Source organism: Miscanthus floridulus, chromosome 4 (genome assembly GCF_019320115.1).
Source record: "Miscanthus floridulus cultivar M001 chromosome 4, ASM1932011v1, whole genome shotgun sequence".
NCBI lineage: Eukaryota > Viridiplantae > Streptophyta > Magnoliopsida > Poales > Poaceae > Miscanthus > Miscanthus floridulus.
In genome coordinates this window covers 31,292,718-31,307,714 of record NC_089583.1, presented here as the reverse complement: position 1 = coordinate 31,307,714, position 14,997 = coordinate 31,292,718, and the positions used below count along the sequence as shown (strand labels likewise).

Below are 14,997 nucleotides of genomic sequence, written 5' to 3'. Positions count from 1 at the left end.
GTTTCTGTAGATAGAAAGTTTTAAATCAGTATTGAATGAAGAAAGATTCATCATTCAATTTGTTGCAACATGCACATGTATCCACACGGCAGAACTGGAAAGGCATAATCTTGAATGATACCTTTTCATAAATCAAAAGAAAAATATCTGCCAGGGCATCCTCCGTTAATGACCAAAGAATTTGGCGGCTAAAAAAATGGAGCAAACTATACAGGAACTACGTGTATAAAATGCTACTACAAGCCCTGTTCATTCGTGTCGTGTTTGCTAGCTGAGTCGTCTGTTGTAATAATAGCCTTAGAAGCGACAATGGCAACCACCGGGATAGGCATGGCCTCCTCTTCCTCCTCCACCAATCCTAGCAACACCATTATTGCGCTCCTCGTGCTCCTGATGACGACCATCTTGTCCGCCGAACCACCGGTCGCCGGGGAGCCACCCAGCGTGGTGCCCTTTGCGTGCAAGGATGCCTTCGCCGCTGGCGGCGGCACTTTCACCGAGGACTTCTGCCTGTCGACGCTTCAGGGCAGCAAAAGCAGCGTCGGCGCTGCGGACTACGACGACCTGGCCCTCGTCGCGGTGGACCTCGTCACGGCGAACGCCACGGTCACCAAGGCCAAGATAGACGCCCTGCTTGCCAGCAATAACATTAGTGGTGCGGCAGTCGTCGAGGGGCTGCAGTCGTGCCGGGCGCTGTACGGCACGGTGGTGCGGCAGTACCAGCCGGAGTGCCGCGCCGCCGTGAAGGACGGCAGGTACGGCGACGGGAAGGCGTGCCTGGGCAGGACGGCGCAGGCGGCTGGGACGTGCGAGTTGTGGTTCCAGCAGCGGAAGGTGGCGTCGCCGGTGGCACGGGAGGACGCCGTCCTCGCCAACCTCGCCAACCTCGCCATCGCGCTGGCTTCCATTTCCAGATGATTGATAGGGAGACAATTTTTTTAATAGTGAACGTGTGTACTGCAGAATAGTACAACAAATGTTTTATCCTTTCAATAAACTTTCAAATCTGCAGTTTATTTTATATCATGGCTATGACATCCGTAATATAAGTTAATTATAGCAGTAATATGATAATACACTATTAAGCCTATATTGCACTAAAATATAATTTTTCATCTATTGCAAAGCATATAAATATTTAAACATAAATATATCATCACGCCAATTTACATACTATCCATGTGTTGCACTACGGGATACTGATTAATTACCGAGTGTGATAAACACTCGGCAAATATGGATAAACACTCGGTAAATTTTTTACCGAGTGCCACACTCGGTAAACATGACTCGGTAAACAACGACTCGGTAAAGTTAGTTTACCGAGTGTCAACTAACGGGGCACTCGGAGAATAAATCTTACCGAGTGCTACGCCGGCACTCGGTAAACAACTACGACGTGACGGTCGTCAGTCCCCAAGCTTGCCGTTAACGGCGTCGTTTACCGAGTGTTAGACATAGCACTCGGTAAACAGATAACCATTTTCATGATTAAAACAATTCCGCAAATATTTTTTTCCTAATATAGTTTACCGAGTGTACCGGTAACACTCGGTAAACATGTAACTCATTTACTGAGTGTTCCACTCGGTAAAAAATGGCAAATATATCCGAGTGGGGTCGTGGCACTCGGTAAAAAATGGCACACTCGGCAAAATTAACAGAATCAGAACCAATTTGGTTCTGTTCTCTGTTTTACCGAGTGTAACACTCGGTAAACATCACCATTACCGAGTGTTACACTCGGTAAAACTTGTCCACAGTATTTTTTTTTGTTTGTTTCAGTGCATATCCAGCCACAATTAACAACAATTATAACAGAATATCACAGTTACCAACAGATAGACAATATATATCACATATATGTCCACAAATGTCACATCCACTCATTATAACCAACATATAGCTACAACAAATGTCACAAGCACAATGCAAAGTCCACAAACACCATCAACATGTCCAAAGTCCACAAAGTTCAACCCACTTCTAAGTTCAACATACAAACAAGTGAAACATGGTCCTGTCACATGGTCGGAGCCCTACCAAGAAACGGAGACAAGTCCAAGTCTTGATCGTTGTTCGATCCAGCTGTAGAAGGTCCCTGGAATGAGGGAGCAAAAGAAAATAAACATATTTGTCAATTAATCATAAGGTAGTATGCCAAATTCAAATATTCCTTCGAAAGACCAGTTAACAGTGACATCAATATATAGGCATATAATAGATAACACATATCAAGTTAGTTGCTGTTTAGTTCTCCTCTATGTGCAAGATATCGTCACACATGGTCGAGTAGACTGAACATGAATTGGGCAAACACCTATGTACTCATGTAGAACCTAACATGATGCCTTTCAAGGTCTGAACAATATTACTAAATAATCTAACTTATACATGTATGTATCCTACTCTCTTCTAGGTTCTAACATGATAGTGTTGACTGTAGCACAATCTGAACTGAAAAAGCCTTTCAAGATGAAGAGTGACTCACAGGAGTGCCGTCGCGCGGAGGTGGAGGCACCAACGGTATCATCGGCGGCGGCGGAGGCGGTGGAGGCTGGCCCATGCTCTGAGAAAAGCTGGCCATGTACTCGTACCAGGCCTTCTGCGACTGCTGGAAGGCCTCAAGCTGGGCCTGCACTCGCGCCCTCTCCTGTGCCAACTCGGCCTGGTGCGATAGCTGGAGGGCCTGAAACTGGCTCTGTGAGGCCTGCTGTGACTCCTGCAGGGCTTCAATCTAGGCCTACAATTATTTATCACATAGTTAGAATGCAAATAAAGAACGGGTAGAAAATGAATGGACAACGAATGCAACAGAACTAACCTGGAGTGCTACCACCTGGGGCTGTGAGCGTGGGCGTATGGCCGGGCTCGAACTCGTGCTCCGGGCTCTAATCTGGGCGAGTGTCTGAGTGTTGGCCGTGTCTATGGTGTTGTTGCCCATATAGTACCTCCCGTGTGGCTTACCTGGTCCCAACCTCATGACGATGTCACCCTCGTGGTCAGCGGTGCTCGGATCAAATTCTGGCCCATGGATCTCTCTCGCCATCGCCGTGTACTCGCTGCGGCGACTGTGCACGCTCAGGTTACTGTATGCCTCGGGCGGGTCCTCCGGGTTGTAGACGAGGTCGGGGTCCTTTGCCTTGCCCTTGTGTGCCAAGGCATATGCCTTGAACGAGGCGCACTCCTGGCCGGGGTGGAACCGCGTCTGTAGGAAGAAGCACAACAATAAGATATTATGCATTCAGAAGTTAGCGTAGCAACAACGAAATGAAATCCGCGTACATATCTGGCTGCATATTCCTTGAGGGTAGTGGGCCCTTGTTTGTGCGAGGAACCCTGCATCATCGCACGGCAACGTGAGCGTACGGCGTGATATTGCTCGTACTCCTCACTCAACCACGTGTCCACAATGGCCTCCCAGCAGTTGTCCATCCCCGCACACCAAGCAGGAGGCACCTGCACGTACACGAGCACATGACAAATCATAAATCAATTTCAGTGCAATTAATCACAGACGATGTAATCTCATGTTTATCGTCAAGTATTGCTCCTTAGTTAGGGGCAGGTGCACTGCCTGCGCTCTGGTGACTCTGTTTCCTCTGCGGGCATGGTAAATTCTTCTGCACAGGAGCTTTGTCTCGTAGAAGAGGTCCTGCACTCGGTGAACACAGACTCTGTTCACCACGTCATCCGCGTCCTCCCTACGTACTCCCTCCGCCAAGGTGCAGTAATCCTACAAGCAAATACAGTCAGTAATATACAATTAATGTGATGTTATTATCAGCATAGTGCGATGAACACGTACCCACAGCTCTTTCATCACCCGGTCGGCCTTGCTGTTATAACACCTGCCAGCTCGATCAGTCTGATCGCTGGCGGCGTGCCAGTGGGACCACTTCATGGCGGGCTGCACAACACCATTGATCCTCACCATCCCGGGGTAGTTTGCCCTGCACAGAAGACCCAGGATCCCGTTTACTCGGCGAGAGTGACTCCCTGGGATCACCATTTCCCAATCCCTGCACAAAGTTATTGAGATTGAATATTAGTTTCTGTTATAACTTAAAAACCTGTGAATTAGTGTTAACATGCAAAAATTACTTACTTAGTTCCGGATGGTCGAATCACTGGCCGTCTCTGTATGGGTAAGTCTGGGAGGCGCGACGACCCTCGCAGCCAAACCGTAGGCACCCCATTTTCCTCTGCCACCAAGTCGGCATCCTCCTCGTGCTCAACCCGCTCGGAAGCATCCTCCCTACGTGCCTCCTCCACCGCCTCCGCTATCTCCTCCCTGGTCTCCTCCTCCTCCTCATCCTCCTCCGTGGCCGCTACGAACTCGTGGTCGTCGTCCTGTGGAGGAGGTGTCGGCTCTCGACGCCCTCGTCGTCGCCGTCCTCCTCCTCCACCTTGGGCTCCTCCTCCATCCTGGGCTCCACCTCCCTGGGCACGCCCTCGTCGTCGTCCTCCTCCTCCTCCCTGGGCACGCCCTCCACCCTCAGTCTGTGCACGCCCTCCTCCTCCACCCTGGCTGGACCCCTCGCCACCAGCCAGTAAGGTCATAACCGACCTAAGCTTCCTGATTCCACCGCCCACCATCAATCACCTGCAACAAAAGGAATAAACTATCAGTACGCATATACAAAAGTAAATGTATCATACATGTATAAAAGAGATGCAAATAAGTAAATGTATCATACATGTATAAAAGAGATGCAAAATAAGTAAATATATCATACATGTATAAAAGAGATGCAAAATAAGTAAATGTATCATACATGTATAAAATTGCCATAAGTACTACAGATCTTACATGTACTAGAAATAATCATCAAGATCATCGATAGGTGGGCCAAAAATCTCATCATCGCTATTGTCGACGTAATTATGATCGTCTCTCAAAGTCTCATCACTAGCGACACTGCCTGAATGGTGTTGCTCAAGTAATAACAAGTCCTTCGCGTTGTGAACCTCCTCTCCATCATCCCCGTCAACAATGATCGTATCATTGTCTACTTCCATTGCGAGATCTACATCTAAGACAATCTCAAAACTCCCTTCTAATCCTTCTTCTTGAAAGAACTCTCCGTCATATGTGTTTGCATCGATGTTATAATCATCATCGTTTGGGACGGGTACTTTACCATGCGGCGATACCTTGTACACAACATCATACGCCTTAAGACGGTCTTTGGTTTGGCACGGGTATGAGAGATAATAAACTTGCGTGGCCTGTTGGGCCACAATGTACACGTCGTCTCCTAACAAGACGGATGACTTTAGAACTTCGACTAACCCAAGCTCAGGGGTCTTTATCACTTCTTTGGGATCAAACCAATGGCATTTGCAATATGACAGAATGAAGAGGTACACAACCAGGAAACTTGAGTTTGTATATTTCTTCAATTATTCCATAGTAGTCCAACCCATCTGTGCCTGGCGTGAAAACACCGGTATTTGTGGTTCTTCGATTCGGCCGACTCTGCTCATGCCGAGTTGTGTGAAAGCGATATCCATTGACATCGTACACAGAGAATGACTTGACCCTAAATTCAAATCCATTGGCAACTTACCTCAACTCGGCACTCATAGACATGTCAGTTTTGGCCTGCTAGTTCAAGTAGGATGATTCGTTATATATTTGTCAAGTTGAGAGTTAAGTACAAACAACAAATGAAATTGGACAGTACCTCCTCCTTGAACCAACAAATAAAAGTGGGATTTCGTTCTCCCGCGCCATGTCTTAGAAGGGTTTCAACTTCCGCTTCGGTGGGTTCCCTCCGTGATGGACGATGGTAGAGGAGAACAAATTTGCTGTAACGGACGTTAACAAGAGGGTTGGATGGGTGCATGCGAAATACTGACAAGAAAAGAAACAAGTTTGTGTAAAACTTACGCAATGTACGGGCCAACCTCTTCAAGGTTCCGCAACACATACAGCTGGATAGAGCGCCACTCTTCTAGGCTCAACATCTTCAAGGTAGGTTCACTTGCACTTCCGAGTTGCCCTCGGAAAAGGCTGAGGGTCGACTGATTGTCGGCAGCATTGTAACGAGGGGGTGGATTATGCACGTTAGGAAGGTTGTCGGCATAGTATCTTGTTGTGAAGTATGACACCTCCTCCACAATGGATGCCTCTGCACAGGAAGCTTCAATTTTGCATTTATTTTTGCATTTTGTTCTAAGAACCTTTAGGCATCGCTCAATTGGATAGCACCAACGGGCATGCACAGGGCCCCCCATTTTTGCCTCATATGGTAGGTGCAAGAGCAAATGTTGCATCGGATTGAAGAAGCCGAGGGGAAAGATCTTCTCCAACTTGCAGAGCAACACCAGGGCCATTCTTTCCATTTCTTCAATCTCGGTCCAAGATATCTCCTTAGCACATAGCTTGCGGAAGAACATGCTCAACTCTGCCATCACTCGCCAGATGTGATCAGGGAAATAGCCACGAACCATCACCGGAAGAAGGCGCTCAATCCATATGTGGTAATCATGACTCTTCAGCCCTGTGATTCGCATGGTACTTAAGTTCACACCCCTCCTCCAATTCGCTGCATACCCGTCAGGGAACATCAACGATTGGAACCATTGAAGAACTTCTTTCTTTTGGGCCCTCGTTAGGACGAAGTCGGCCTTAGGCTTCTTCCATGACTTCCCGCGTAAGGGAGGCAACATGTTTAGCTTTGGTCTATCGCACAGCGTTGCTTGATCCAATCTAGCCTTGACATTGTCCTTTGACTTTTCCCAGTCCATGATTGTGTGAAGGACCGCCTCGGCGAAATTCTTTTCAGTGTTCATTACATCAATGTTATGTGGAAGAAGGAGGTCCTTAAAGTAAGGAAGCTTCCACAAGCACGACTTGTGTGTCCAGGCATGCTCTTTTCCATATCCCACGAAGCCCCCCTTTTCATTGTCGACCACAAGACCATCTAACATCTCAAGAACCTGGGCACCTGTCATCATTTCCGGTGCAGAGTCTTCCACTGTGACACCTTTTCGAAAGTTCTTCTTGTCTCTCCTGAATGGGTGGTCAAGAGGGAGGAATTGTCGATGTTTGTCAAACGAAGAAAACTTGCCCCCCTTCTCCAACTGAAAGAACTCCACAGCTGACTTGCATATCGGGCATGGCATCTTCGTGTGAACACACCAGCCACAAAATAACCCATAAGCCAGGAAGTCATGCATGGAATAATGGTACCAAATATGCATTCTGAAGTTTGTCTTTGTGAATCGGTCGTATGTCACTACCCCTTCGTCCCATGCACGGACCAAATCGTCTATCAAAGGCTCCATGTACACACTCATATTAGCCCCCGGGTGTCTTGGAATTATAAGTGACAAGAAAATATTTTGCCGTTGAAAGGCGACGCCAGGTGGGAGGTTGAGAGGGATGACGAATACGGGCCAACATGTGTATGGTGAAGAACCCATTCCATAAGGATTGAACCCATCAGTTGCCAGTGCAATGCGTACATTACGAGCCTCATCAGCTTTGTCGGTATGCTTCCGATCGAAGCTTTTCCATGATTCACCATTGGACGGATGTATCATCTTGTCAGTGTATCGGCGTCCAGTTTTGTGCCACGTCATCTGTTTTGCGGATTCCTCGCTCATGAAAAGCCGTTGGATCCTCGGTATGAAAGGAAGGTACCTTAGGATCTTTGCGCCGACTTTTGTTTGCGTCTTCCGACCATCACCAGATTCTAACTCAATGTACCTAGATGCCTTACACTTCGGACAGTACTTATCGTCAGCATGTTCTCCCCTGAATAAGATGCATCCGTTCGGACAAGCATGTATCTGCTCGTACGACATCTTGAGTGCACGAAGGATTTTATTTGACTCATACGTGTTCTTTGGCAGAACGTGATCATCCGGAAGTAGGGTGCCAACTACTGTCAACAGTTGATCGAAGGATTCTCTACTCCAGCTAAACTGGGACTTCACAGCCATTAGACGTGCAATGGCAACCAGTTTAGAAACATTGGTGCGCCCGTGAAGGGGTTGTTGTGCCGCATCCAACATGGCGTAAAACGCCTTTGCAGTTTGCTCTGGCTCCTGCTCTGCACTTCCTTCATCGAAAGCCATGTCATGGTCATTTAACATTTCTGCCACCCCGGCTTCAGAATCAAACTCCTCGATCCGTTGTCTCACGACCTCTTCTCTCGCACGATGGCGTTCACCATGCATGGTCCACCGGGTATAGTTCTCTACAAATCCATTGTTGACAAGATCTTTAGTCATCTCCTCATATGTTTTCATTGCCTTGTTCTTACACTTCCTACAGGGACACCAGGCATGTCGCCGTCCGTTTGCAAATGCCTTCGTCATGAAATCATTGGCCTTCTCAATCCATTCATTTGTGTATTGACCCCTCTTCTGATAGCCCGTGTACATCCACTGACGGTCATCCATCCTAACATATAGACGATATTGCAGTTTAGAGCAATAGAGTAGTAGTGCTAGAGAAAAACCATATGAGATGATAAAGAGACATTCATGTTCTTGGTCGATTCTCATAGAAGACTAACAGTGGTCAACCTTTTGGTTACTGCCAGTCGATTCACATAGAAGACTAACAGTGGTCAACCATTCAAGCACTACCTAGTTCTTGAAAATATACATACATATAATCCCTTATTCCCATCACCCCTCTCTCTTTCTCATTGCACATATATATTTGTAGTTTTTTTATATATCTGCATTTACGAAGACATTGTTAATTGCATGTTTTGCAGAGACTCTGAACATCTTTCCATCGCAGCCAATGCATGTGGCCGAGCCAATTCCTGCTAAGGTATAGTACGTCCTCCTTAATCCTTATATATGCAGTTATGCACAAATACAGCTAGCTTTCAGTACACAAACAGCTAGTATTGAGTACTCCATGCATGCAAACTCCATCTCCATGCTGCACTTCATCTATTCCTTCCTTGGACATGCATGCCTGATTCATGCATATGGAATGTGCTAAATTTATAACGTTAACTCTGTTTTGCTGACCTTAAATTACCTATGTAGGGTGTTAGCATGGGCATGGTGGCAGCCAGCATGCTGCCCAATGGCAACTCTTCTTCACCCAAGAGGCAAGAGCAAGGTGGCCAGCAGAGGAGTGTCGCTGCTCCTGCAGGCCCCGTTGTGCCGTTGCCTAATAACAACTTAGCCAAGGATAACAGGAATAGCCTTACTAAGGTATGCATGCATCTCTCTCTCTCTCTCTCTCTCTCTCTCTCTCTCTCTCTCTCCCCTGAACAAAACAAGGTGCCAAATTAATTTGCAGAAGGAAGAAAATAGCGGTGGAAAGGGTGCAGCATCTGGTGGTGCTCAGGAGAGAGTGAAAGACCCTAAGGTGAGAGAGTCAGTGACTCCTAATTAAGATTCTTGCCACAGTTCAAAGTGATCTTGGAGGATGAAAAGTCACTTCATACATACTGCAGTGCATCAGTTATATATATATTTATGTATATCCTGCAGACACTGAGGAGGCTTGCACAGAATAGAGAGGCAGCAAGGAAGAGCAGGCTTAGGAAGAAGGTGAGTCACTCAACTAAGACACTTACATGCACTACATTGAGAAACCATACTGTACAATTATGTAAAGTTCAAGGAACAACCAAAACATTTATATGGTATCCTCCCAGTCATATATATACAAATATATATCCCTTAAACATGTAAATGTATTTTTTGTTCTTGCAGTACACCAATTTTAAACTGATTGCTGTTTTCCTTATTGAAGTCTCAAGTGTCAGCATGCAGGTTGATTAAATGAATTTTGTGATGTAACAGTTTTTTGGTTCTGTCATTTTTATATATATGTAGACTTAAATTTCAGTGACCCATGTAAATACTATTTGATATACTATTCATTAATTGCTTCATTTCTTAATCTGGGATATTATATAAAAGACTGTTTTACATCTCAAGGTGTGGCATTTAGCAGAGGGCCTCTCTAACAGCTAATGGTGAAGTTAAATGAGGCCATACCGTGCTATCAACTATATAATCGTAGATTTAAAACCTTGATTCAGAAATTGGATTAACTTTACAAGTTAGTTCAAAAGCTTTTGTCCTTCTAAAATATCTCCTTAGCACTCAATAAGTACGCTAAAAATGCCTTTAATCTATCTAGCCAACCTTTTAAGGAATGTTTAGAGTACACCCACAAAGTTACCATATGGATTGATGCATCCACTCTTGTTTTACTCTTCAGGCTTATATCCAACAGTTGGAGACAAGTAGGATCCGGCTCAGCCAGCTTGAACAACAAGTTCAAGTGGCAAGAGTACAGGTATTAATTCTTCTACCAGCAGTATCTTGGAGGAGCTGCTTTTGCCACACAGTAGTACTTATATTAATCATCATGTACATGGCTAATTAACAAGTCACTACTACTATGTTCAGGGTGTCTTCTTGGGCACTGGTGATCAGCCAGGTTTTCCTTCTGCCCCTTCACCAGGTAACAATAATGGGACACTCCATTTCATCTCTACATACTGTTAATTCCATAAGTTACTTAATTCTGTGTATGTAACATGCATGCATGATGAATGTACAGCTGCAGTATTTGAACAAGATAACAGCATCCATCAACCACTGAATATTTTCTCTTTCTCTACTGATTTATCTCTTCTCTAATTTGCAGTGCTTCGGATAGAATCAAAGCAATGGGCCAAGTTTTATCAAAAGCAAGGGATCTATTGTACGATTGCAAGGAAATTACCGAGCGTTTGAGAGCAATGCTTCAGTCAGCAGATGAGCAGGTCCGGAGCTTGGAGGGGAGGAGGCGGCCGCGGCGGCGGCAGTCCCGCGGTGGCGGCGGGTGACCGTCCTCCCCTGGTGGCGGCGGCTGTGGGGGACTGCCCGGTGGCGGCGGTGGTGGAGGGGAGAGAGTGCTCGCCGCCGCCGTTGCTGCTGGGGCCCACCCCACCCCACCTCGCGGGAACGGAAGCGAAGGAGGGAGCACGGGGCGGCGTCGGCGGAGGGGATCGTCGTCCGGTGCGCCGGTGCCGCTGTCTCTCTCTCCGTCTCTCCGGTGGCGGCGGCTGTGGGGGACCGCCCGGTGGCGGCGGTGGTGGAGGGGAGGAGGCGGCCGCGGCGGTGGGGAGGCGTGTGCGGTGTGTGTGTGTGCGTCTGTGCATGATTTGAGGGAGAAATGGCTGTGTTGAATGCTTCTGTTTACCGAGTGCCTAGATGTACGGCACTCGGTAAACTCATGTTTACCGAGTGCCCAGATCTACGGCACTCGGTAAATAGAAGCATGGCAGCCCACTGTGGCAGACAGGTGGGCCGTGGCTAACCTTTATCGAGTGTTTCAGGTCACACTCGGTAAAAGTATCCATTATTTCATGCAAAACAAAAAAGAAAAAATGCCAGTTTAATCCTAAAATTCACCAAACTTTCACATGAACTATTTCATGTCATCTATTTACTATCTAAAAAATTCCAAGTTCAAATCATATTGTTGAATTTCACTCTTAATAGAAATCCTACTCGTCATTGTGAATGTTTAGCGTCTCTTTGGGAGATGTACCGGTTCGGCAGCGACGAATGTAAAAATACTTCCAAAACGTTATGAAAATTTTTCTATAACATAGATGTATGCTTCAATGTTAATTCTTCCAATCTCGTGATTTATCGAGTTCGATTTTAATTATTACAATTAAATTTACACGATATGTACCTAATTTTCATAAAGAATGAAAATTTTGTGAAATATAGTAAATAAATCAAAATAAACACCATATTTTGGAATGGAGTACTAAATATCATATGTGGATAGAGGAAAAAGAATGAAGGGAAAAACAAGAAATTTGGTTGAATTTTACCGAGTGTTGCGCCAATACACTCGGTAAAAGATAGTGTTTACCGAGTGTTGTGCAGTGACACTCGGTAAACATTTTCGGTCTTTTTTATTTGCTATGGGTGCTTTACGGGCGGAGCTGTTACCGTGATTTTTGCTGAGTGTACGCTCATAACACTCGGTAAACATGTCATGCCGTGACGCCGTTCGGCGCACGGTTGCTATCCTAGGTGACGTGGCACCTCAATACCGAGTGTCTAGTTTTACCGAGTGCGCCCCTTCGGTAAACTTGTAGTTTTACCGATTGTCTTAAGTTACCGAGTGTGTGGACTCGGTAAAGCGGTCTACTACCGGGTGTTTTTGTTTTCCGAGTGTTGACACTCGGTAAATATTGTTTTCCGAGTGCCCCGACTTCTGACACTCGGTAATTGTTGGGGCACTCGGTAACTACACAGTCTCCGGTAGTGTTGCTAATCGACCACCATGACTTTTTTAGGATCCGTAAATATGTGTAATTACCATCTCTAACTAAAGTCGATAAGGAGTTAGTCACTGTCTCATTGACGTATTAAGGATTGGTCTCTGTCCATGATTATGATGGAAAAACCTCTCTTGATATTTCACATGATAGCTTTTGTTAGGAATTGCAGAGATACATTTATTTAGATTGGCTTAGACAACATACTACTCAAGTTCGATGGTCTGCGCAATGGATACCTAGCCCGCTAACTCATGACGGTTATATCCGGACTGTCACGTCACCATAACAATGATGTGGCTATAAAATTTATGATGATTATTTTCTAGCATAGACATTGGACTTGGGTTTGCCTAAGTGGGCCTCGGGTTGATCTATGACGGTTTGAAACCATCATTGGATTCCATTAATTCGTCACGGTTTTTGAATAACCGTCACGCACGTTAATCCATGACGCTCAGTACATGACGGTATCTTAAACCGTCATAAATTCTATTTTGTGATGGTTTTTTAGCGATTGGAATTTGTCTGTCATGTATTAGTAGGTTTCTTGTAGCGTTAGTTTGAAGTCCTAAAATTTTGAAATTCAAAATTTTTAAATGATCTTAGATGGAGGCAAAACCAAAGTTGTAAATCTAAAAGAGCTATACAACTTTGACTTTGACAACTTTTTTATTTGAAATTCTTTATCCATGAAAATTTCTATTCGAATTTCTCATTTTGAAATTTAATTTATTTCAAGCGACCTCAGATGAAGAAGCAATAAAAAAAGTTGTAGTGCACGATGGTATCTATAGCTTTCTATAGTTGAAGCTTTTTTCATTTGAATTTATTTAGGGTTTCAATATTTATTTCAAATCTGCGGATAGCTGGAGAGTGGGTGCTTCTGCCCCCGCCAGCTTGGGTGTGCGGAAGAGCACGGAGGGCAGCACATGGCAGGGGATGGCAAGAGATGGCATGAAAGCACGCCGATGGCATGTCTGCCCCCTCGGAAACAGGTAATCGAACCCAGATGAAGCCGATACATACTGCATATGCGTATTGTGCCATTTTCGTTTGTGGTTAATTTCCAAAGTATTGGAAACGGGGGGGGGGGGGGGGGGGGGGGGGGGGTACGCTGGTTTCATATATATGAAAATGTTCTCATATTTTTTTTCGAATTACACAAGTACAGACGCAGACCTTCAACATGCATGCACATTTATTCCTATGAATACACGTACGCAAACCCTACTCCGCTCAACACGCACGCACACTCACCCATATGAATACATGTACGCGAACTAAACTTTACCCCTATGGGCACCTCCGAAATACTATGCCGGCACATTTCAAGATTGACGAAGTCACCACAGGCGTCTCGCTATCGACGGGAACATCGCCTACCACTGAAAACACAACGCAGTTAAATCCAGGAAAATGCAAGCACCCATGCAAAATTGAGGACTCGAACCCGGATGGGCAGATTCCACCACAAGGAACCTAACCAACTGAGCTAGGCTCAGTTCGCAAATGTTCTCCCTCTTGATAAATATTATGCTATGTCATATAGTTTGCTGATAGCTGCTTAGTACACATAGTTGCAAATATTCAGACCATGTAATACATATATAGCAGTAGCATTGTTCTGGTAGACGTCTGACAAACAGGCAGGGTGTGTGTTTTGTAATTCTGCTTTTCCTCCTTTTAACGAAGAAAATGCGCAAAATTTTGTGTTCGCGAAAAATATAGTTTGCTGATGATGGGCTTTATTTAATTGAAACTAAATCTCTATGAAACATAGCAGTGAGAGGGGCCTAAGCTGACCAAGGTATAGATGGTCATTCAGGCCGCCCGGCCTAGCACGGCATGGGCCCAACCAGGGCAGGGTCCGATGGAGGTCGGGCTGGCACGGCACGGCAAGCTTATCGGGCCATACCGTGCCCGCCCATGGGCTGTACCTACGACCCAGGCATGCCCCTATAAGGCTTTGGCTATGCCGTGCTGGCCCATTGGCATGCCAAGCCCGTCGTGCCCAAGGCAGCCCAAGTCTGTGCGCCATCCAGGTGCAGTGCCAATGCCGCCGGCGTTGGTGGAGGAGAGGAGCGCCAGCGCTGGTCGAGCGAGCGTTGCTACCGCCCGAGTTTGTGGAGTGTAGAAGCGCTGCCGTTGGAACCCACGCTCGCCACCGATTACGCTAGTAGATGGGATGGGCGCCATGGGCGCTTGTAGATGGGATAGGTGCCATAGAGGGCGAATCAAAGTTGCGGAGTGGAAGAGGGAGCGATGGGAGAGTGAGCGACACCCGAGACACGATGCGTGCGTGCGGCGTCAGGAGAGGGCGTGCGGATGCGGTAGCTGAATGTGGGGAATCGACTTAGGGTTTCCAGAGTATATATTACTAGGTGATGGGCCGGGCCGGGCCAACACGTCGTGCCTAGGGAGCGGCCAAGGCACAACCCTTCCATCGGTCTAGGCCGGCATGGGCACGGTGGCCATTGGGCCGGGCCGTGTGCCTGGGCCAGGCTAAAATGGCCATGTCTCAAACATAGACATCTACTAGGTAGCGTGCCCGTGAGTTGCTAAGGGACAGCTAAATTTTTGTAATAAAAAACACATGGATCGCACGATAAAATAACAATTCTATGAAATTAAATACCGATGTTAAAGTGACATTTAATCCAAAAGGTAACGTTCATGAAATTGACACAGGCATGGAGAGCCGGGCGTCGTA

The 14,997-nt window shown here is 46.2% G+C and overlaps 2 protein-coding genes across 2 annotated transcripts; both read left to right on the top strand.

The window, feature by feature from the left end:
* Positions 1-309: 309 nt before the first annotated feature.
* On the top strand, positions 310-918 carry LOC136548345 (uncharacterized). The gene has a single exon (XM_066539908.1). It carries the CDS (start codon positions 310-312, stop codon positions 916-918), a length of 609 nt encoding a protein of 202 aa, XP_066396005.1.
* A 7,829-nt stretch (positions 919-8,747) lies between these two features.
* On the top strand, positions 8,748-10,829 carry LOC136548344 (transcription factor TGAL7-like). The gene is made up of 7 exons (XM_066539907.1): positions 8,748-8,800; positions 9,025-9,195; positions 9,284-9,352; positions 9,478-9,537; positions 10,217-10,294; positions 10,562-10,566; positions 10,649-10,829. Exons 1-7 carry the CDS (start codon positions 8,771-8,773, stop codon positions 10,827-10,829), a joined length of 594 nt encoding a protein of 197 aa, XP_066396004.1. The 5' UTR covers positions 8,748-8,770.
* The last annotated feature ends 4,168 nt before the right edge of the window (positions 10,830-14,997 follow it).

Coding starts and splice junctions, on each gene's coding strand:
- LOC136548345 (XM_066539908.1), top strand. CDS start 310: ATGGCAACCACCGGGATAGGCATGGCCTCCTCTTCCTCCTCCACCAAT.
- LOC136548344 (XM_066539907.1), top strand. CDS start 8,771: ATGCATGTGGCCGAGCCAATTCCTGCTAAG. Junction 9,353..9,477: donor AGAGAGTGAAAGACCCTAAG/GTGAGAGAGTCA, acceptor TATATCCTGCAG/ACACTGAGGAGGCTTGCACA. Junction 9,538..10,216: donor AGAGCAGGCTTAGGAAGAAG/GTGAGTCACTCA, acceptor TTTACTCTTCAG/GCTTATATCCAACAGTTGGA.